Source organism: Chaetura pelagica, unplaced genomic scaffold (assembly GCF_000747805.2).
Source record: "Chaetura pelagica isolate M959 unplaced genomic scaffold, ChaPel_1.0 scaffold332, whole genome shotgun sequence".
Classification (NCBI taxonomy): Eukaryota; Metazoa; Chordata; class Aves; order Apodiformes; family Apodidae; genus Chaetura; species Chaetura pelagica.
In genome coordinates, this window is record NW_009952480.1 from 1022106 (window position 1) to 1045599 (window position 23494).

The 23494-nt window shown below is 45.0% G+C and overlaps 1 protein-coding gene across 1 annotated transcript in view; it reads left to right on the forward strand.

Moving 5' to 3' along the window:
* The first annotated feature begins 4596 nt into the window (after window positions 1-4596).
* NFATC1 (nuclear factor of activated T-cells, cytoplasmic, calcineurin-dependent 1) overlaps window positions 4597-23494 on the forward strand; it is a 142157-nt gene continuing 123259 nt past the window's right edge. Inside the window, exons 1-2 of the mRNA XM_010008706.1 lie at window positions 4597-5723; window positions 15618-15777. Coding sequence (XP_010007008.1) covers window positions 4780-5723; window positions 15618-15777 — 1104 coding nt within the window. The 5' untranslated portion in view covers window positions 4597-4779. The remainder of the gene's footprint in view (window positions 5724-15617; window positions 15778-23494) is intronic.

A 23494-nucleotide genomic window follows, 5' to 3' on the forward strand; every position in this document is an offset into this window, starting at 1 on the left:
CCCTTGCAGCACCCGGACGAGCCTGCAAGGGTAGACGGCTCGGGATGCGCCTAATTTTTGGAAGTTGGGGGGATTGTTTTGAGCTCTTCCAGCCGTCGCGGTGCCCGGGTTGTGCTCGCAGGGCTTCCAGGCGCTGCCTGAGCGACCTGCTCGCCCTGCCCTCGCTGTTCCCAGAGCTCCCGGGGGTGGAACTGGGCGTCTGGGTCTTGCTGATGGCAGAGCTGGGCCAGTTCAAAACCTCCTTCTGCACCCCTCCCCTTCCTCCCGTGAGCTGGAGCTGGTGAGGCTCGGGGCTTAGTTTGAAGGTCATCTGTAAATAAAAATAACGGACCTGAATTTATCACAGATCACATCATTCTCAACTCCGGTGTCTCGGTCTGGCTGCCTTTTTTTTTTAATCACTTTTAACCATACTTGAGGTGGAAATGAGGCAAAACAAGTCTGGAACCGACAGAGAAAGTTGTCGTTTCCTGTTATGGGATTGACTGTTAGGGTGTCGCGATAGCTGGTCACCATCAAAAGCCCTCATGCAAGTGAGTGACTTCATGCAGTCCCGGAGAAGGCTGCCTCTGTGTGCTTCATCTTTTGCCTTTAAACCGAAGCCAGGTCCCAAACCCTTGCCTGTGTATGGCAGCCTGCCAGCACGCAGGTGAAGGTGTAACGCAGCTCCCCTTCCTAATGTTCCCCAGTTTTCCATCTCTGCAGCACATTGTCAGTCCAAATAGTTGTGATGAGCTTCTCATTTTTTAATGAAAATGTGTTTTTTAAGAGTTTCACGCCAAGCTTTTCAAAGGAGTGTCCTTGTAATTGCACACTTGGGAAGTGGAGGGGCCTAACCAAATTAAGTGTCAAAATCCTAGTGAGAAAAGTACCTAACCTCATTAAGCAATTTTGCAAGCATGAATTTAAACACAGACCTAGACATGGCTTCATCTTAAGAACTGTAAAATAGCCCTCACCTTCTCTGAAGCCCCTCTGAGGTGCAGGTGTTCAGCATTCCTGTTTAAAGAATGCAAATAAAAACTGGTGGTGCCCAGTGCCTTGCAGTATCAGCCTGCTAATGACAGAAAGGGATAAAACCTTTGCTCTGCAAAATTAATGAGCAGAAAAAAGATTGGAATTTTTTATGTTGTCACAAAATGAAATGTAATATGTGAAGATGTGCTCACAAACGGAGGGGTCAGATTTCTTGTCTTAGTTATACTTAATATAACTCTGGATTTGTTGGAACAGAACTATTGCAGGCCTTCACTGGTCTATCTGATACTGGGATTTAGCTTGAGATATTAAAATACACTATGGAAAGTGTCTTGGGAGCAAGTGCCAGGGTCCTGGAGGCCTCTATGGGTCATAGTCCTGACAGCAACTCCATGCTGAAGTGTTACCTTCTGTTCATCAGCCCTGGCAAAAGACCTCACACAGCTGCATTGTGTCATGCAGGTTCATACCTTTGCAGCTACCTCCATCTCTCGTCCCTTTGTGTCAGCATGTTATGAATGCTGATGATGTGTGTGTGTTTGCTTAATTTTGTAAAGACAGAAGTGGTGTAGAAGAATGTGCTTTTTTAGAAATTGTAGCTGGTGGTTTTTAGCTCACAAACCAAGGACCCACTCCTGTTCCTAGTTCTGGTTTTGGGGCTTTTATATTTGGTGGGCATAATTTCTACACACTGCCTGAAAATTTAAGATACTTAAATATTTTTGGAAGGCTTTGGGTGTTATTTCTTTCAATTTTAAGTACTATTGGGTGAGAAGATGTATGACGTTATTTTTCTTGGACCTTTAGAAGCTGCCTTTCAAAAATATGCATAGTAGTTCTAAAAGAGCCTGTTTCTTGCCACGTGCATTAGGGGAACTTGTTGCTTGGAGCACGTGAGGCTGTCTTTTAAACTGCCTTTCTTTTAAACTGGATTTTGAAAGGCTGGCCTTGCCTGTTTGGCCTGGGCTGCACATCTCCCAACAGACGTCAGTGTTTGAATTTCACTCTATTCATGCGTTAGATTTTAAGAGAACTGCTGGGTTCACAATACTTTTCACGCATGTAATAACTATCCCTGCTATTTTGTTTGGGTACCAGTTTATTTTGACTAAAAGATCTAAAGGCACTGATTCTGCAGTCAGCAGATAGATGCTGCTGTTGTACCCGGTTGGCAAAGCCCACCTGGTGAGCAAGAGCTGGGGCTGGCAAAACCCACCTTCCCCTGCCTGGGCTGTCGGGCCATCTGGTGGGTCTGGCTGAAGGTGGCACCTGGCTGTGCCGTGTGCCCAGCACCATCCACCTCCTTGCCAGGCCAGGAGGCTGTGGGGTGCATGTGGGAGAAGAGCCCAGCCACCGTGTGTGGCTCTCCCACTAGCAGGGTGGCTCCAGGGACTTGCTCTGCAGCTGGAGGGAGCTTCAGTGAGGGGTTGAAGCTGCCTTGAACACCTTGCTTGAGCTGCTTCTCTGAGCTCATTTCTGAAACCGAGGCAGTCTAACCACTGTTGTACCATTGCAGTTTTTTCCCAATGAAGAGGTAAGAGGGAAGTGTTGGTGGTAGAACTGGTGGTAGTATTGGTGCTGAGCAGCTCGGGCATGTGGCAGGGCAGCAACAAAAGGGAACTTCTTTTCGAAGGAGGGGGACTCTGACCCCCTAGGCAGACCTGTGACTCACTGTCACCACTGCAGTCAGATTATCCTTGTCAGAGTAGCACATCTCTCTCCATAGTTCCTGCTTGCCTTATTGTTTGACTAGAGTGTGAAGCTGCAGTATATTTTGAATACAGTTTTGTTTGTGGTAAACTCCCATGTAATTTAATGCTCCTTCATCAGTAAACGGCAGGTCTCTGCAGACAGACCAGGGAGCGAGTTCAAAAGGTGTTGTTGCTTATCGTTCCTGGTTGCTGCCTGACATGACATCCATCAGCTGGAACACTGCAGAGTTGCTGTGAAACTGCAACAGCACATTCATTTTTCCTGAGTCCCGTTTGCCTTGAAATCGTTGCCAGCAAGCAGGGTGAGCACGGCGTTGCCAAAGGACGGCATTGGTGAGGGCTGAGCTGATAAACATAAGAAAGAGCCGGCTGCTTTGGTGTTACCAGCTTGGGGGCTTGTTTGCATCTGCAGAGCTCCCGGGGAGCAGGGTTGCATTGGGAATAACAGCTGCGGTAATTAACACAGCTTTTCCACATCTCTCTAGGGAAGGTGGGCAAGGATGACTGCCAAGGGAGCTTGCTGTCTGGAAGGAAAGGGGGATACACTTCCCATCTTGACCAGCTATGGCCAGGGGGGATGCAGTTGCCCTCTGTCCTGCAGGGAAGTGCCACTGCCATAGTAAACCTCAGGGAAAGCTGATGCTGCAGGCACAGCTTGGGGCTGGAGCTCGAGCTGAGTGCACTTCCAGCCTGCTGAGAGGAACCTGCAGACCAGCGTTACCCAGCTTCAAAGTTTAGAGTTTAGCAGCTGTTGTCCCTGATAGAAAAGTTTTGCTCTCTTTTTGCTGTACTGGCATTAGAGACTCTGGCCCATGTGTGCTGGTGATACAGAGCCACTCTGTATCAGAAAACGTGGGGTGGGTGAGTCCTGATCCCACCATTGCTCCGTGCACTGGGGGCACGTTGCTCATTGAGGGCTGCCTCTCTCCCTGCACACAGCCGACAGGTGTCTCTGGGTCTGAAAGACCATATGCAGCCTTGAGATGGGGGGAGTGGAGCTGAAGAAGTCCCTTCAGCATGCTGACAGTGAGGCAAGGCAGGGATGTTGTCCTGTGGACCAGCTGTGAGAGGCTGGTGCCTGTAGCACAGCAGGGACGCGGAGCGCAGGTTGTTCCCCTGTGCTGGCTCAGGAAGTCCATCAGTGCAAGTCTGTGATGTAGTCTGTCACTTTCCAGGTTTTTCATACCAACTGTGGAATTTTGCTGTTGCTTTTCTACACCTAGAGCCGTTAAATGGTTAGACTGTTGGCCAAGAGCATGCTTGACATGGCATGTGCAATAACCAGCAATTTCAGAGGAATTCCAGCTGTTGCTGAGTAGTGAGATGTCCATGTTTATCTTTCACCTGGCGTCTGCCAGTTGGACTGGAGGATAAGTGGTCCCAGAAGCCAGAGCAGCAAAATCCTACTTAACTGGAACCAGTCGGAAACTTGCTGTAATGGAAATTTAGGTTGTGTATTATTTTTTTTTTTGACAGAATGCAGTTGATCATGTTCTTTGCTTTAGTCTGCCTCCACTTTGTGTTTTGTTCTGTGTTTTTTGTGTATACCAACTTTTCAGGGAGGGAATTAGGCTCACTCACATAAAAGCACATCTCTTGATCAGCACAGCAGTCTCTGAATGCTGAAGCAACATTGTTTGAAGACTTGATTTTTTGCTCCGAGGGATCACATAAGAAGAGTGTCCCTGAGACAAACTCAGTCCATGTACATCCCTCTCCCAAGATAGCTTGTCTTGTGCTGTTCAATTGGTGGCATTTTCAGTGGTGCTAGTCTGCAGCTTCTCCCCTGGTGTGGCATGTGGGCTGGATTGTTAAGGAGACCTGTGTTTTTGTGTATTGTGCCATGTCCCTCCACTCCATCTGAGGATGTTACTAAGTGAGCATATTTGTGCAGCACCTCATAGCATTCCTTTTTGTTTGTTTTTTTTTTCCAGAACACTATAATTATACATCTTCAAACTTAAATGCTGGCTTGCCTCTTAATGTGGCACATTCCTCATTGTCAACTCCATGTCATGGCCTTCAGACATCAAATCCCGTCATTTCAGTTGTCCCATCGACAAACCATCCTTCTGGATATGGAGGACACATGGACAGTGGGGCCTCCGAGTATTACCTGCCGCCCAACATCAGACCAAATGGAGCTCCAGTGCTGGAGAGCCCTAGGATTGAGATAACTTCTTACATGGGACTTCATCATAACAACAACCAGTTTTTCCATGATGAGGTTGAGGAGGCCATCCCAAATGCCAAGCGGTCTCCCTCCACTGCCACTTTGAACTTGCCGAACATCGAGGCGTACAGAGACCCATCCTGCCTGAGCCCAGCGAGTAGCTTGTCTTCCAGAAGCTGCAACTCCGAAGCGTCTTCCTATGAGTCCAATTACTCGTATCCGTACACTTCACCCCAGACCTCTCCCTGGCAGTCCCCGTGTGTCTCTCCGAAGACCACGGACACGGAGGAAGGTTACCAGCGCAGCATGGTGGCTTGCACTTTGCTCGGTTCCCCAAGGCATTCTCCATCCACATCGCCCAGGACGAGCATCACAGAAGAGAACTGGCTGGGGGCTCGCAACTCCAGGCCTCCGTCGCCCTGCAACAAGAGAAAGTACAGCCTGAACGGCCGGCAGACCTCCTACTCCCCGCACCACTCCCCCACGCCTTCGCCGCAGAACTCGCCGCGGGTGAGCGTCACGGATGAGACGTGGCTGGGGAACACCAACCAGTACACCAGCTCTGCCATTGTCGCTGCCATCAACGCCCTCACCACCGACAGCGCCATAGACATGAATGACGGCATTCCCATCAAGTCCAGGAAGACGGCCATCGATCACACCCCATCCATGAATCTGAAAACTGAACCAGCTGGCGAGGATCATGGGACCATATCACCAACTGCTGATTTGTCACCAGAAGACTACTCCAGCTTTCAGCACATCAGGAAAGGAAACTTCTGTGAACAGTACCTGTCCGTGCCACAGCATCCCTACCAGTGGGCCAAACCAAAGTCTCTGTCTCCAACATCCTATATAAGGTAAGGAACTCAATCTTGGAAGGCAATCCTGATAACATCTTTATTGTATACTTTTTTCCCCTCCTTCCCCTTCCTGTCTCTGCTTCCTGCTGAATCTGCTTATCCACTCATTCCACTTAGCTGTATCTCATGACGCTGCCTCTGTTGTTGGTGTGGCGTGACCATGAGTGAAGTCTTGAAGGGTTAAAGGGGCTGTTCTAGGAGCTGGCCATGTGACAGTTGTATCTGGTTATTTGCTTCCCAGAGGATGAGACCCAGCCCAGGCGGTCTGGAAATGGGGTAATCAGAAGCTCTTCAGGCAGCAGGACAATTTGGTACCATCAGATCTCTGGCTTTACTTAAATAGTTCATCATGGTTTAGGTTTTTTTTTTTTTGTTGCAGGACAAGGAGATGGTCTCATTGTTGTGGCTCTTACAGGGTCTTTTGCATTTATGCTTTATAGACAGTAAATGTGAACTGATAGGAATATGGTTCTTTTGTGCATTCTTTTGCTTCATCTGAAAACTACTTGTCAATCTTCCTTTCCTGTCTGTGTAGGACAGTGCTTTTCTTTCCTCCCCCTCCTTCCCCCCTTCCCCGCCATTTTTATGTCTAAAGAAGAAAACCTTATTTGTCAGCTGATGGTGCTCAATATACTGGTCACATCTATTTATCACAAGAGGGCTCTGGGTAGGAAGCACCATGGGATAGCCAAAATTTGAGTTCCATCCGTTGCTTTCTCTTATGGTCTCAGTTATGGTCTATTTTGAAGTCTTCTGAAGGCTGTATATGCAGAAGCACAAGGTGCCAGAAAAGAGTTTGGCTTTCCAAAAGTTTGCAGGCTGTTCCCAGTTCCAGTTTTTGATGGCCACCCCTTCTCATTTTCCTCCTCAAGTACACCTGGGTTCTTGCTTTTGATACTTTTGCTTTTGACAGCAAAGCTTCTTTCTCAACATGACAGAAGTGGGCACGTAGCTGCGATGTTTTAACTAGCAGGACATTCCCTGGCTCTCAACCTTGCCAGACTCGGTCGTCTCCAGCCAGCACCTCTCTGCCATGTGCTGTCTCCCAGAACTTGAGTTCAAGCAGTTCATGGCCCTTTGTGTTACAATGTGTAGTGCTGTGGTCCCAGTGCTCAATTGTTCTCCTCCCTCCTCCTCTCTGCATTGCCCAAGCTCCTTGCAGGACCCTCGGTCAATTCAGCACTGGGAAATGAAGCAACCCCTGTGGGTCTGGCCAAGCCATCCAGTGGTAGGCACTTTTGGAGATGGGATAGAGACTTTTAACACCAGGCAAATCCTTCAGAGCCTTCCTGCATTCTTAAAAAAGCTTTTATGTTCTTTCACTTAAGTGCCAAGGAGCCCATGTTCATCAGAAAGGCCAGCTGCTGGCTTTTGCACGAGGGGGCTGCTTTTTGCCAAGGACTTCCAGGGCAATAATGGAACAGTTCGACCAAATGGGCATTTTATCTTTCCCGTGCAGCTTGTGGCCCACAGGCACTTTTGCTGCAGTCTGTCAGGAGGCACCCGGCTTTGCCTGTGCTCTAACACAAACAAGAAAGGTGATGCGTACAAAATGGAGCCCCACTACGTTGTGTATTTAACATTTTTTTCCACTGTTTTGGCCCTGTATAAAATATGTTTCCTGGTTCGCAATATGTTTCCATGTGATCTCATTAACTCGTGCTCTAGGGCAGTTGGAAGTTAATGTCGAATTGCGATTTTAAGTTATTTTACCAATCAGATACACTGACGGTGCTTCCTTCCACCAAAAATACCTCTCGTTTTATGTATATGAAAGTGCTGGGCAACTGAGCACAGATGTCAACAGGATCACAGCCTACGCAATAGAAACTCTGTTATTTTAAATCTTAAAAAAAAAAAAGGTTAAGAATTTGTCACAATAGAGCTGGATTTTTTTTCCTGTTATGTTACACATTTGTTACATTTCAAGCGCAAGGGCTGGAGAGGTGGGTTCTAACAAACAGCTCAGGCTCCAAAATCTACCTGGTCATAATGGTTTTTGAGATAACCATATTTGATTGTCTCCTCTGCCTCTTCCTGAATAAGCGGTACACTTTTCATCAAAAGCCGGCGTGCCTCGGAAAATCCCTGACGCCTTTCCCTCCCTCTTGCGTGCCCGTCTCTCTGGAGGCAGGAGGGAGCAGGCTGAGACAGACCGGTCAGCTGGGTGCTGTCTCCCTTCCTGGGGTTTTGTAGTGGGCGTCAGTCTAAAAGGGAAACTGCTTTTTTGTATTGTTTCTGAAATTGATGGTGTTTTTCGTTTGTTGTAATTAAAGCTCGATCTGCTTTAGGCTTTTCAAGTCCCAGAGGAAAGGAATAATAGGGGTGTATAATAAGGGTATAATAATGCCCGCCTGAACAGAGACACAGTCTCTCTGTGCCTCAGGCTTGTCTTTGTTGCTTACAGGGGCTGTGAGCTCGGGTGCTCAGCCTCATCTCCAGGCTGTGAGCTTTTTGGAAAAGGTTTGGTCTCTCACGTACCCCCCAAGCTGTGAACATGTGACTCTATTCCTGCATGGGATTTGACATGTGGGTGCTGAGGATTGCAGGATCTGGTGGGAGAGCAGAGCCCGACCCTGACCCTGCAGAGGGTAACCCAGCCCTGCTGGTGATCGCTCTGCAATGCTTTGGTTGCAGCCCAGCACCTCCTGCCAAATCTTTGAGTGTAGGAAAATTTGGAGACCAAGGAGAGATTTTCATGCTAAGCTTTGGAACAAACTCCCAGGCAGTGATTGTACCTTTTCAGAACCAAAATGGGTTACCAAAATGTACCAGTCTGCCTCAAAAAAATCCTTACACGTGGAGTCAAGAAGTGGACTTCTGCCCTTGGTTATGGAGGCAGTTCTTAGTGACTATTTCCAAAACTAAAATCCCATTTTTATTTTTTACTCGCTCATTAGCATGTCCCAAATCATCCTGTATTGCAGCAAAAAAGCACAGGCACTCATGAACGTGCCAGATTTCTGAGTATTTTACCCATTTTTTATTCCTTCCTCTTCAGCTGCTGTATTTAACTAAACACAACCTGAAATTTCCTAGAGACAGTTTCTTACTCATTGGAAAGTAATGCATTGTAGTTATTTCAGGTGTCATCAGTCTAATCTAAGAAGTGTGTTGGCCTGTAACACTTTGAGTTTTCATAAATTGTAGTATTTTTTTGGGAGGGAAGAGTTGGAAGGAATGGTTGGGGTTGTTTGTTGTGCATATGGCATGTATGAGGTCTGCCACACCAAAAGGAGCTTACAGGAGTAAACATCCAATTCGAGGTGACTTAAAAAAGCTCCCTTCTGTATTTTATTGTACAGTTATATTTTTTAAGCTGTTTAAAGCCACATTTTATTTAGCTGCAGTCCCTTATTCAACCTCAAAAATATCCATATGTGTTCTTGACCTCACAGACACAAAGTAATGTCATTTTACTTATGGAGGCTGTAGTTTGCACCCAGAGAATGTATGGCTGGATACCTGTCTACCGGTTTCAAAAGCACATTTGGCTTTTATCTGCATCAGTGGGATTGTTTATTTTGGGGGTTTTTTTTGGATTCCACTTTTGTGACTGTGACAGTGTTAAATTCAAGCATGCAAAAATCATTCACAGAGTCTCCGAACCATATGGTGTCCTTTGAAATAATGATTTTAAAATATTGCATATTTTGTACTTCTTTCTTTTGATTTGTGGACCTTTCAGATGCTTTTGATGACATTTTAAATTTTTATTTTATTTTTTAAATAGATGTTTTGGTCTGGATAGTGAGATAGAGGACAACCTTACTTGGGAGAAGTTGAGTTTCTAAAGAAATTGGGGGTTTCTGAAGGTGGAAAAGAGCACCAGCTATCTTAGAATGATAAAATCACCAGTGCAGCAGCACCGGATTTGCTGACCTGTCTGTTCATGGCAAACTTGTGTGTTTATGGCAAGCGAGAGGAAGCTCCTCAGACAAAGCAAAGGCAAGGCTGTCTGGGCAAAACACAGTGAAATGGGGACTTTTACCTTTGTGTCAGTGACCATCTCCTGGGCCTCACTGGTGTTAATTGAGGGGCGTGGGGAGTGGACAGGGAAAAACCCGCAATTCCTCTAACCTTTTTCTCTCCTCTGCTATGTTCATGCTGGATGGTGACATTTAGGTGCTTCAACAAGTTCAGTTGGCCACCACATAGCAGAGGCTTTTGATTATGTTAGGTTGCTGTACCATAATGCTGAAGATTGCTGGGAAGCCTGTCTCAGTAAATTGATTTTTATTAGTTTGTTTGATTTAATCCTCCCCATGCTTTCTTCTGGCTGCTTTTAAGCTCACTCGAATGCCCCCGTGAGCATCTTATTAATGGCCTTCCTTCATCAGCATGTTTTAGCACTGCATGATTCTAAATTCTGAACAAGCAGAGTTGTGATGCCAGCCACTTGTTACCTCCATTTCTGCAGCAGTAGCTTCTTGTTCTTTCTCTAAGTCAACAGATGCAGAATTTCTCGTGCAAGTCGATCTCAGAATGTGAAATTTTAGGACAGTAGTGTTAAGTATTATGTGGGAGTATGACGACAACTTGTGTTTTCAAACTGCAATGTGAAGAATTCCAGCACACTCCACAGAGGAGCTGCTTGCTCCCCATGCCAGGAAAAATACAGCCAAGTCTGGGGTGCGATGCAGCATCTATTTTAACAGCTCGAAGCCAGATCGCTCGATTGTCACAGGAAATAAAAAAAACCCACAACAAAACATAAAAAGTGGGCAAAGTCTACCCCCATTAACTTGTAGGTGAAATACAAAGCGGGTGTATTTTCCTGACCATAATCAAGTTAGTGAACGCACAGGCATCATCACCACTCTGCCCCAAAACACAGGCATCCACTTCAGTGTGAGACTCAGGCAATAAATAATAAATTTTAGCCATATTTGCATTTGGTGCACAGGTGGAGCAGGGTAAGCTGGCATCCTGGTGGAAGTTTCAGCAGTCCTGTGTTTTCTCTAGTTTATGGTTTTGTTTCTACAGGGACACTCCCTGTTAGAAAAAATAAGTTTAGTGCAAGACACCCCATCTCAGCCACAGTCCTAAAACTTGCTTTACTTCAGGCTCTCAAACACATTTAGCACCCTGCTCTTCCAGGCAGTGATTTTGCTGCTTTTAGGCAGCTATCTGGGATGTGTGTCTCAATGCTGTGGTACTTGGCCAGTGGGCAGCATTAGTCTCTGGGTGAGACCAACAGTTGTTCTGAGGCCTTCTGCACAGCAGCCTGGTTAAGGAGCAGATTTGCAAATCTCTTTTTCAAGTGGCCTCGGGCATCTAGTAGCTTAGAAAGTGTGGTGGTAATTTAATACCCAAATGCATAGCAGTCATGTGAAAATGAGGTTTAAACACCTTTGCAAAGTTTAGTGGAAGTTTTTTTGCTTTGTTTCCTCCCTGTCTATATTTTAGTGTGCTGCTTAGTATCTTTCTTTTTTTTCTTTTTTTTTTTTTCTTTTTTTTTTTTTCTTTTTTTTTTTTTCTTTTTTTTTTTTTCTTTTTTTTTTTTTCTTTTTTTTTTTTTCTTTTTTTTTTTTTCTTTTTTTTTTTTTCTTTTTTTTTTTTTCTTTTTTTTTTTTTCTTTTTTTTTTTTTCTTTTTTTTGTGTAACTTGATAAATCTTTCTGGTAAAGGCAGAAGTCAGCCAGACTGGATAATCTGTTTTTGATTTAATCATATTGTGTATCTGGTGTATGCAAAATAAATCACTATTCATCTGTTTTGTAATTTGATTTATGTAGGACAAGTTACATTGAGTGAGCTTCCCTACAGCCCAAAGCCAGGTCTTGTGAACCTGCCTAGAAGCACCTATCCCTCATTACAGCATTTAGGATTACAGTGAGATTTATTATGGCATAGAAAGGAATAGGATAGGTTTTCAGTTGGTGGAAAATTAAATCTGACCAAAATACAACAAGTAAATTTGATAGGAAGACCTTTTACTTCTCTTCTTCCCTCTGTGTGATGCTGGCTCGATGCAGTAGTTTGGCCCTTTTCAAATTGACAAGGTTTATTTGCAGCGACCAGATTTGATTTTACCACTGCACCATTTGCTTGGTGACTTTTTCCTTTAACCACGTTTCGCTGCAGGAAATTAAGTGCATGATGAAGATAACCTAACATAGGAAATAGCTCTGACAGCCCCAGCCCATGACACTGTTACATACATCACTCGGTTTCCTTTATCAGGAAAACTGCCATTAATTGTCATTTTATAATTGGGCAGGTGATATTTTGGAATTTTGATGATAGATTGCAGGTCAACATCAGGCTGTATTTTTGTTTTCAGGCTTTATTTGAGAACATGAATTTTACAACTATACTGACATTTTCAGGTGCAATTTGAAAGGATTTATTCTGGGTTTTTTCTATGTTGGTTTTTTTTTAAAGAGATGTAATTAGTTATGGAACTGTTATTTTCATGTATCTTAAAAAACCCTCCCTCTTCACTTGAGGACTACCTGCTGTCCCTCAGAGTTGTCATTTCTAATTGTTAAAAATTTCTAATTTGATAGATGTGTCCTCAGGAAAAAAAAAAAAAAAGTTCCCTTAAGTGAGAATTTACTTTAAATGAGAAACATCTGTTTAAAAATGTGTGCTGATCATCAACAGGAGAGACACAGCTGGTTTGTTCTTTGTCATTTATCATTAGTCAAATACGGTTTATCCAGAAATGTTTTTTGAGACTTCTTCAGACTGAAGTATGTGTACCTAACATGCCAATTGCTTATAACATTTTGCTGTCTCTTCAATCTTTGTATGAGTGCCTAGTAGTGGAAGAGCTTCTCCTCACCCCCAAGGGGGACTGTGGCCATTTTGGGGGAAAAGTGGCCCAAAGGTGTAGTAGCTCCAAAGATGTAGTAGCATCCTGCCCCTAGGGGCTCATGTGCTTGGGGCAGAGGGAGTAGTCACATTCAGGATTTGTTGCTGGTAAGGTTTTGCCTCTCTAGAGAGTGCCCTGCTGGCTGCTGTGGTATCCAGATTTTCATGGGAGCTAGGATCCCTCACAGAAGCAACATCTTTCTTTTGGATGAGCTCCCATTTAGGCTGTGGCTACTTTCTTTTCTCCCCCTTGGTTATTTTTCAGGCTGCTGGATGTTGTAAGGGCTGGAGAGTAGAGCAGCTGGAAGTTTGGAGCCTGTCACTTTCCAGAAAGCCATGCTGAGGAAGCAGGGGGAGTCCAGGGAGTGAGGGTGATCCTCATCCTCACCCCAGGGCCAAGGTTTAGTGGCTCCAGCTGACCCCTGTAATGTGTGTAGTGTGTGTCTATAGGCAGTCAAATGACACAGCTCAAATTTATAAGCTGTGAAGAAAGATGTTGTAGAGAAACTTAGCACCACCTGAAGTCCCATCACCACATATGCACACGTATACTAGCAGATGCCAGTTAAATATGCCAGTGATAAAGGGCTTAATAAGCACTTAAAAAAAAAACAACCATAAAGGCAAAGCAAAAAAAATAATAATCTACTGCAAGTGGTTAAAGTCTCTGTCGCACAGTGGGAGACAGCAGGTTGTTTGGGGGGATGTAAGAGCTGTAATGCCTCAGGAGCAAAGGCGCAACGGGTTAGTGTGTGGAACAATTTTTCTCTTAATCAGTGATCTGGATGAGGGGATTGAATGCTCCCTCAGCAAATCTGCAGGTGAAACTAAATTGGGAGGGAGTGTTAATCTGCCTGAGAGTAGGAAGGCTCTACAGTGAGACCTGGACTGGCTGGATTAATGGGCCAATTGTATGAGCTTCAACAAGGCCAAATGCCAGGTCCTGCACTTGGGTCACAACAACCCCAGGCAATGCTACAGGCTTGAGGAAGAGTGGCTGGAAAGCTGCCCAGAAGAAAAGGCCCTGTGGGTGTTGATTGACAGCCAGCTGAACATGAGCCAGCAGTGTGCCCAGGTGGCCAAGAAGGCAATGGCATCCTGGCTTGTATCATGAATAGCGTGGCCAGCAGGAGTAGGGAAGTGGTTGTCCCTCTGTACTCATCACTGGTGAGGCTGCACCTCAAGTACTGTGTTCAGTTCTGGGCCCCTCACTATAAGAAAGACATTGAGGTGCTGGAGTGAGTCCAGAGAAGGGCAGCACAGGTGGTGAAGAGTCTGGAGAACAAGAGGAGCATCTGAAGGAACTGGAGTTGTTCAGTCTGGAGAAAAGGAGGCTAACAGGAGACCTTATTACTCTCTACAACTACCTGAAAGGAGGTTGCAGCAAGGTGGAAGTTTTTCTCTTCTCCCAAGTAGTAAGAAACAGGACAAGAGGAAGTGGGCTCAAGTTGTGCCAGGGGAGGTTTAGATTGGATATAAGAAAATATTTCTTCACTGAAAGCACTGGAATAAGCTGCCCAGGGAGCTGGTTGAATCACTGTACCTGGAGGTGTTTAAGAAATGTATAGATAGGGTGCTTAGGAACATAGTTTAAGCATTGGACTTGGTAGAGTTAGGTTGTGGTTGGACTTGGTGATCTTAAAAATCTTTTCCAACCAGAATGATTCTGTGATTCTTTGTTTCAATGGGACAGTATAATGGAGTATTCAGTCTCCAGGCGAATATGTGCTTGTAACATACACAGGCAGCGCGGAAATTCTGCTGCATCCTTTACCTCCCAGCCAGCTCCCTGCATCTGCTCAGACTGTCCTTGCCCCATGGGTACAGCAGTGAGGCAGGAACAGGCAAAGCCCCAGCTCAGCCTCCTGGCAGGCTGGGGCCGGAGCTAATTAATTAGTGCTTCAGCTTCCTCGTCTTCACATGGCGGAGGGACGAGCCCTCTGACCATGACAGGTAGCACCTGTATGTGGTGACAACAAAGAGTTGAGGTCTGTGATTTTCTGCTTGCTGGTTGTCTTCTTCAGGGTGATGGGAAAGATAATAATTAAGTGTCACATAAGAGGGCAGGGTGGTGTGTTGCGGTTGTGCCATTTAACTACTTGAAAAGGACTTTGAAGGACACCTGGTGAGGAGAAGTCACCAAAAGAATGAGTATTTGGTAGACATAAAATTAACGTTTACATTGTGAAGCTTTTTACTTCCGTTTTAAGATTAATAGATTTGTCTCAGGCCTACGGTTTCTGCAGGGCTTGTTTGTGTCTTTTTCTTTCCTAACCAGAAGAGTTATCTTGGTGTTTCCTACAGTGAAGCTCACCTGTGGGTGCTTTACACTGGAAGTGAGTTTCTAAGAATGACAGTTCCCTGCCATCACATGCTGTCAGGCCCTCTTGCTTGTGTGATGGCAATGAGTCCTTAATATTTTCACTAATTGCAGAGCCAATACAGGGCCAGGAGAGAGAGCTGAATTTTCTTCAGGCTTATGTGTCATCATTAGTAAGATTTGTAAACAACCTCTGACTTCAGAGCTTTCTCCCTTGTGGTTCACAAACCAGAAAGAGATTGCCTTAGCTTTGAGACTCTCTGACCTGTTTTGTGTTGGGAAGGAAGGTGGGAAATGGCTTTTATTCTTCTTTTCATCTCCTGTAAACTGAGCAGATTTATTGAAATCTATTAGATTCATTAAATGCAGAACTCCTCCAGAACTGGTTCAGTATTCACTTTCACAGCAGAAATCCTCTTTAAATTCCTCTCCATCTTTCTTCCTACCTTTATCCTTTTGGTTCAGTGATATTTGTGATATTTGTAAATCTGTGTCTTAACATTTTTCCATTTTGGTTACAAATTGGGTAGCATCTGGGCCATCAGATATGCTAAACCCATAAATCTTCATAAAATAACAGTTACCTTCTCAATGACTTATGTCATGGCATTATCCATAATAACAGAATTCTAAATGTAAGATGGCGAAGGATGAACTGCGAAACACGCTCTATAAAGTAATAGTTCTGGATGCTTGTGGTTTGTGATAGTGTACTTGATGTTAATTTTTAATACATTTTCCTTTCCGTTATAGCCCATCCTTGCCTGCTCTTGATTGGCAGCTGCCATCTCACTCAGGACCTTATGAGCTGCGTATTGAAGTGCAGCCGAAATCCCACCACCGAGCACATTACGAGACAGAAGGCAGTCGAGGGGCTGTGAAGGCATCTGCGGGGGGCCACCCCATTGTGCAGGTACCAAAATGTGTCACGAGCAGTGCAGGTTGTTTGTTTATCTGGGCGCCCTGTGGTGAGCACCCTTTCTTCCTCAAAACTGAAACGTGATAGGGGATTTTTCCTGCCCTCAAAGATTACTGCATGTGAGTGCACCTTAGAGCGTATTATAAACTGGATGGACCCAGCTTTTATTAAAAACAAGGGCAGAGTACCCACTTGCTCTTAGCAGTGTGAATATGGGGCAAGCAGATTGCTGCTCTATCCGTGTATGTCTTTGCCAGTGGTCAGGGACCTGTCTGTACAGTCAGATTCCAGACATGCAGTTTATACTGAAATCAGCTGGGGTCGTGCCTTGGTACATTTAGTCCTGAACTTGCGGTTGGATCTAATCAGAGCTGTGAACACATGTTGGAGAGCAGAGCTGTAGCACTCATGTGGAAGTATGTTGCTGGTTTGGATGTTGCAGTGAATGCTGAGCAAAGTGAGGGTTTTTGTGTTTCTTCTATTTAGTTCCTTAAAACCTTCCAGCTGCTCTGGAAAGCATCTGAGGTCTGAATCTAGTTTAATGAATTCTACCAAACTCTTCAGTCACTGTATGTAAAGCATTTAATTTACTAACACTGTAAACTGACCCTTAATTCATTTGTATGGCTAATCTCATTTGTAATTCATTTGTAAAGGACTTTTCTCAGGAGTAAGAAGAGCAAGATTTAGTTGTTTAAAACAAAAAAATGAAACAGTAACAGGAGAGAACCAACCGTGCCTGTCCCTCCTCAGCTGCTTCTTTCTCACCCAAAAGTCAAACTTCCAGTGCTTTCTGTCAGGGTTGTAACCCCCTGTGCAGCAGAGCCCCTGCCTGGAGGCCGTGGGACCCACGGGTGTGCTGGCAAGGGCTGTGGGAGGGGGGCTGGCACTGCTGCCGAGCTCAGACTGCTTGGGTTTATTGCCACTGCTCTTCTGAAGGAGCAGCGTCTTTCTGGAACACTGGATGGCTCAAGATGATGAACAGACCACACGTGCAGGGCCTGTGTGCATGTGTTTATTTGCTGTAAACCCCTGTTAGCGAACACATTGCTGGAAGGAACAATGCGAGTCTGAGATGACACTGGGCTGGCAGTGCTGCTCCAGACTTGGTGTGCTGCTGTGGCAGCTGGAAAAGGAAAGTGAGGGGAGTTGTCAGCAGCAAACACAGTGCACTGCTTAGCTCTGCCAAAGCTCATCAGTGACATGGGATTATGAAAGTCATCTGCTGAAAGACGAAAGGTTTTAGCAGAACATTTGTGAATGGTATTACAGAGGGGTTTGTGGCAGGCACACTTGATGACAATTAATACCTACTCTGTTTGTGGCTTGATGCAAAGAAATGTAAATGAGGAGGCATCAATTCGCAGCAGCCAGCCTGGCGTTTAAAGTTTCCTACGTGCTTTTTGGAAAGACTGAATGTGATGCCAACATTTAATTGGACTAAATGCGTCCAGACATTTCCCCTCTCGTCCCCTGTCCCGGTTTGTCAGGAGTGAGCGTGCTACTTCCAAACACAAACAAGTGTCAGAAAAGAGGAGAGGAAACAGCGGAAGGGCACGAAGGGAGAGGGGAGGAAGTGGCCAGTCCTAGGCCTGTCAATTTACTCTACTGGTTTAATAAGGATTAATGTATTTTTCAGTCCTCTCATTACAACCTGAACTCCTTTTCTCTGAAAAGAGCAGAAACACAAAGAGGGCCAGAAAAAGCTTCTCCATGCTGACATTGCCATCCTGGCCAGAATTATCTGTTTTGAGTAAATACTTAAAAGCTTCTGACTTAGACCAGAGGTAGTTTCCAAAAAGAAAGAAAATACTTACAAATACTTTTAATAAGAGAAATAGTTAGTACTTAAAAAAATGCTTCAAAACCAGAAGTACTTATAAAAAAAATGAAAGGAGTAGGACAAAATCCAGGGAGTAACTTCTAGTAAATTGGTGACTGACAAAAGCAGTAAAATCAACATATTTCTAAGTGTTGCAAATGTCTGGGTCAGGTCTGATTCAATCCACTATGTTACACAGAAAGGAGCCCAAGTTTCAAAGATCACACCCAGATGTCAGCGCAAACAGCATCTGAGATTCTTTAGGTGAGAGATTTTGGATCAAGCACCCTCTTATATTTCCCAGTGTTTTCAATTGTGGTGACTTAGGGAAACCCCTCATAAAACTGTTCCGACCTCTTGCACTACCCTTTTGTGTTCTTTTTTTGCCCCATGTGGGCAGTCAGGTCTTTCTTATGCTGCTACTTCGGGGGAGCTTGCTTAAACTCTTCTTTTTTTAAAGTTCTTCCCCTTTACATTCAACAAGAGGAGAATGCCAAAGAGGTCTCTTCTTCCCTTCTCCATTTCAAGCCCCCTCTCACTAACATCCAGTTTTCCAAACCAAGAGATTTTCTCATACTAATATCTCCATGTATCTGTGGGGCGTGCTAAGGCAGAGGAGAAGTCAATCCAAAATTCATCTGCTCCTCATGGCACAGCTCCCCAGGAGAATTGCCAGGAGGTTGCTTTCTCTGCAGCGAGAGCATGGTTGTTTTTTTTCCTGCGGGCAATGTTTGCTTCCTTGCTGCATCTCTTCTAGTTGGAGATGGAAGGTCTGAGAATCAAAGGTTGCCAAGGCAAGCGTGCTTGATGAGGAGAGCAGTGCTGTAGGAGTCTCTTGTGGGTGTGACATGAAGTCCAGAGCTGAAAACCAGTTATTCCCTTGGCTCTAGTGGCTCCTCCAAGCTGGTGACTTTTTTTCTGGGGCTGGAGAGGGACACTTGTAAAGCTGAAGAGCTTTGCACTGGGGCCTGGCAGCATGCTGAATGCCCACTGGTGTATGAGATATCTTTCCTCCCCCAAACCTGAGCCTGGGAGAGGACTAGCAGTGCTTAGCATGGCAGGCTGCTGGGGGGTCCTTATGCTGACCTGTGGAAGGGGCGAGCCTGGAGGGTGCTGGTGACTCCCTGCAGTGGCAGAGTCTTGCCCGGACCCATTCCTGGAAGGTGCCACTCTCTTCTTATCATCTCTCCATTGTCTGCGTGGGGATTGCTCACTGGAGGCTGCTGTGGGCTGTCTTGCAGGCGTATTTCATGCCAGCAGGATTTCCTATGGATTTCCTTCTGTGGGATGGCTGTACCCTCCCTTCTGCACTTCGGCAGGATACGGTTTCAAGTTGCCTGTGCGGGCTAATGAGCCCGGTAACACAATATTCCTCTCTCTGACACTTCGCCCTTGCCTATTTGGGTGTTTGGCTGCTGTGGCAGCCCCAAGCTCTGCCTCTTCTCGATTGCTAAACGTGTGGAGAGAGGGCTGAGCCGGCGCACCTAGCCAGCTAAAAATGCTGCAGCAGACTGGCAAGGCAGCGGTACCAGGGAGCGGTGTCGGTGAGCTCATGACTGGCACTGACTTGCATCCCTTGGCTCAGGAAGTATTTTGCGAGTCGTCATTGCCTTCAGTGATTTCAGACTGGGGTACCCTCCTCTCTGAGTCACAGCAGGGCTGGTGCCCCAGCTGACGTGGTGAGGGTGAAACTTGGGACCACTTTGGGGAGGAAAATCATACCAGTTGGCATCCCACTGGCACCTCCGTGTTTGCAGGAGTTCACAGCTGAGGGGAGGATTTCTCTTAATGAAGCAAGATGAAGTGAACAGGGACTTTAGGAAACCCACAGAGTTAGATAGCTACAGCCATATTGTAAGCAAGATGAATTATATTCAAGGGGTTTACATCCAGGACATCTTAAAAATGTCCTCCATTTGGATCTGTTTTCCATTCTTAATTTTGAGGGTGGTGGTCAGGAGTTTCACAAGATGGGGATTCCAGAGCCAGCAATGGCTCTGTTTCAGCTGCAGGTGAGTAATCTGGCAGATAAAAGTTTGGGCTCCCTGGGAAGGGATGGCACCAGGTTATAAATATATGTTCTATAGATACTGTGATTAATAACTCATCTTTGGAATAAGTCAAGCACTTTGGCTGCCTGCGATGGAATTTTTACAAGCAGGGTGCAGTGCATCTGTGAGATAAAATCCAAATACTCAAGAATGTTTAATTAAAGTGTATGATGTACTCCCATAGAAAACTGGACTAAATGGTGAAAGAAAATATTCAAGTGCACAGAACAGTCTAGTAAGCACTTTCAAAAGTCAAGATTATTATTCATTTTTTTGATGCAAAATATGACAAGAATTTTCTTCCAAGATCATTCTTTGTGTGAAGTAGATAAACCAGTTAGAAAAAGGGAAGAAAAATTGTTGTAGGAGTTTTCCTTTTTTATGTAGGTATACTAGCCAGAATTTGTTTTCCTCTTGGAAAAATAAGTTAATGTTGAAGGTACAGTGAGTACAGCCTTGCCTTTCACTGAATTGCTTTGCAGTGAGATCGTAGAGGCTTCTTTGTTCCAACAGAGTATTTGATCTGAGTCTGGGAAGAGGTGAATAGTCTGATCTCCTTCATTTTTCAGGTAAAACACAATGATTTGTCTGCTGATTTACATAGTTATAATGCTGTCTCTGCCAGGAGACTTGCTCACAAGAGTTGACTGTGTCATTTCTTGACAGGATCTTAAGTAGGCACTTTAGGTCTGTTTTTCAGAGGCCTTGAGGCATATGTTGAGATTTTTTAAATTCCCTTATGAGTAACAAGTGTCACACTCTTCTCTAAAGCAATTGCTGCCTCAGTATTTTTGTACATTTGCACATCCCCATAATTAGGTACCAACATGCCTCTGAGCTATTTGTGCACCCCAGTAACACGTGGAGTATGTTATTGTTTGCTTCCCATGGATCAGTTGGTTTTGTTGCTTTCAGATAACAAGCTCAAGTAGTCCAGGTCCAGATGCTGGCCACCGCAGGTAGCTATCAGAGTCCTTTCATCTTGTGGACCCAACAGCTCTGAATAAATACCTTTTGCAAACCCCTCAGGAAATAGAAAGCTTTGTGGATCAAACCACTGTAACTTCAGGGGGCAGCAGTCAGCCCAGCGAGCTGTAAATGCAATCAGGTTGGGGATTTTTATGTTTTAATATCACAGGCTCCTACAGCATGTCTGGTGTACCCTGCTTCACAGATAGCTAATGAAGTAACAGGGTTGTGCAGTTACACAGAAGGCAAGATGGGAAAAAGAGAGAAATTAAGAGCTGAAGGAAAAGACTGGAAAGATGTGTTCACCACTGATGGCAGGAAGAAGTTGAATGGCTGCCACCATTGCTGGTTGAGTCAAGGAAGTGAAAGGAAAACAGCCTCTGGTGGGTCCAATTCATGGCCATCTGACACCTGACCAAGACGAGTGGATGTGGAAAACATTGTGTTAGTGACTTTCCTCTTCCCTCTCTGGGTCTATTAGAGCAGAGCAGTAAGCAGTGATCAGTAAGCAGTGATTCAACTTACCATGCTGCAGTGGACTTCCTCTCCATGCTGCTCTTAACTTCTTTTTAGAAGTCAGCTTCACCCTTTTATCCAGATGGAAATATAATCCTTGCTTATGGTGAGGATATAAAGACATTGGCAAGCACCTGTTAGCCAGGTTGCAATTAATAGCACAAAGCCACCATACAACAAACCAGACAGGGAGCCTACATTTTATAGCCTTGTTTTAGACAGCCGGTACTTCTTAGGAATGGCTTTCTTGCTTCTTGCATCTGTATAGTTAAAGCTAACCTCAAACTAGCAGAGACATAATAAAACCAGAAAAGTAAAATGATTTGGCAGATATTTTAAGGCTGCTATTGCTTCTATAAATCCAACAAATGGAAGAAAGCCCATTGAAAGCTTTTTATCATGTTTTTCTTAGAAGTTTTCTTAGGAGATCATATTTTGCAAAGGGGAGAGTCTCTCTTTTTCAGTATTTCACGTGAAGTTGGTCACACAGGGTAGCTCCACAGGCACCAACATACAGGTGGCTTATGGCCTACCTGAGAAGAGCCAAGTCCAGAAAGGAGCCCTTCTGGAAAGATTTCACAACCCTGAAAATGCAGCTTTGTCCCTGATCTATGAACAGTTCTGAGGACAGTTCTCGGCTGCTGATGCAACAGTCCTTTTCAAATGAAAAAACTAATTTCCACCGGCCAGCACTTGGGGGATGCACTCTGCTTGCCTTTAAAAATGCTACCTCGCCCACGTTCAGCCTGAGGGATGCTGCAGTACGTATCCTGGCTGGCAGGATGCCAAGATACTCAATCTGGCTTTCCAGCCTGCAGGATTTAGCCCAGTTTGCCTCCAGTTTGGATTTACTGACTGCCGGCAAAGCAGAAGTTAGTGGGGGCCTTGAGGGAGGTGGGGATGGAAAGTGTTCCCACTCCTCCACTGTTGCTGTTTCAGTTCCCTTGGGGAAGGGGAAGCTTTCCTATTCCTTGGCCTCTGCTCCTCTTTTCTGCCTCGTCCTTTGCAACAAGGGAGTCAGTGGCATTGCTCTTGCTCTGTGGGGTATCTTCCAGCTGTCCTGTGGTGGTGGTTGGTAGACCTAGAAAGGGAGCAGAGGAGTCATCTGTCTCTGCCACTGCTTACAGAACCGTCCTTTCTCCTTCCCTTGTCAGGGTGGGTTTTGTCAACAGCAGCAACATGCACCCTGAGTGCCTTGAAACAAAGTGATGAAAGACCAAGAAATACAGAACATAAATGTAGTAGTCTTTCTTGTCTTATTCCTCATGTACTTTGTTCTCAAGTCTCCTGTGGCATCCTCTCACTCAAGTGAATTGTTTGCAGTGTGGACAGAGTATTTTCTGCATATTGTCAGAAAGGGTGATTAATGATTATTTTGGAAGTGTACCTCAAAAATGTGTATGACTGCTCTCAGGGGAGGAATCAAGACTCATCCTTGGCTTTTGGAGTGTATGCTTTTTTTCTCCTTTCCATTCCTTTTGCCCCCTGTTTAATATTGCACCCCTCCTGCTAGAAGCTGCAGATGCTGTGTCTCTTACTCTGTCTCCCAGTTTTCTTTCTAGGTGTTGCCATTCCTCTTTCCTGTAAGCGGTCAGGTCCAAAGCAAGATAAGGAAAATCCCTCTTGCCTTGTTTTTTACACATAACTCAATAAAGTGCAAACGTGCCTGTAGGCCTAGGGAGTATCGCTTAGTGGTTGGTGTTCAATGGAGATACAGACAAAAAAAATTATATAATCAGCATTTTAAATTGGTGATTTATTTGCAATCATGTGCTAGGAAGATACCTGCATAAGCTACAGCAGCCCAGCAAAGCTGTTTGTGGTGCTGGTAGTGAGGCTGCTGTAAATATGCTTCCAGAGCTAAATGTTCCCAGTTCCTTTCTTTGTACTCTCTGTCAAGGTCTTCTAGAGTGCAGGAGCTCACAGGGTGACCTGTTCTCTCTTATATTTCTTTTTTAAAAAGGTATTAGAAAGTAAAGGTTCAGCTTAAGTTATACAGCAAGAGAAAAACAACAGCCAGCAAGATTCCTGAGGGTTTTGGTGCATTTGAAAGCTTAAAAAATGGGCATAATTTAAAAACAGAAATTGGCAGTTGATTAATTAGTGCTCCAATAGATCTTTGTCCTTTGGGAACATTACTCGAATGCCTGAGCTATTCAAGTTAAGAAAGGCATCTGCATGGTGATTGCTCTCTCACAAGGACTACTGGTGGTGTTATTGGGTGTTTTCCCCAGTAAATTTGTGGTAGAAACACCCATCCACAGAAAATGAATGTATCGGGGAAAACCTGGAAGTGGTAAGTCACAGAATCAGAAGGCCACGTTTCTGCAGACCTCTCTGAGCTTAAGCAGGA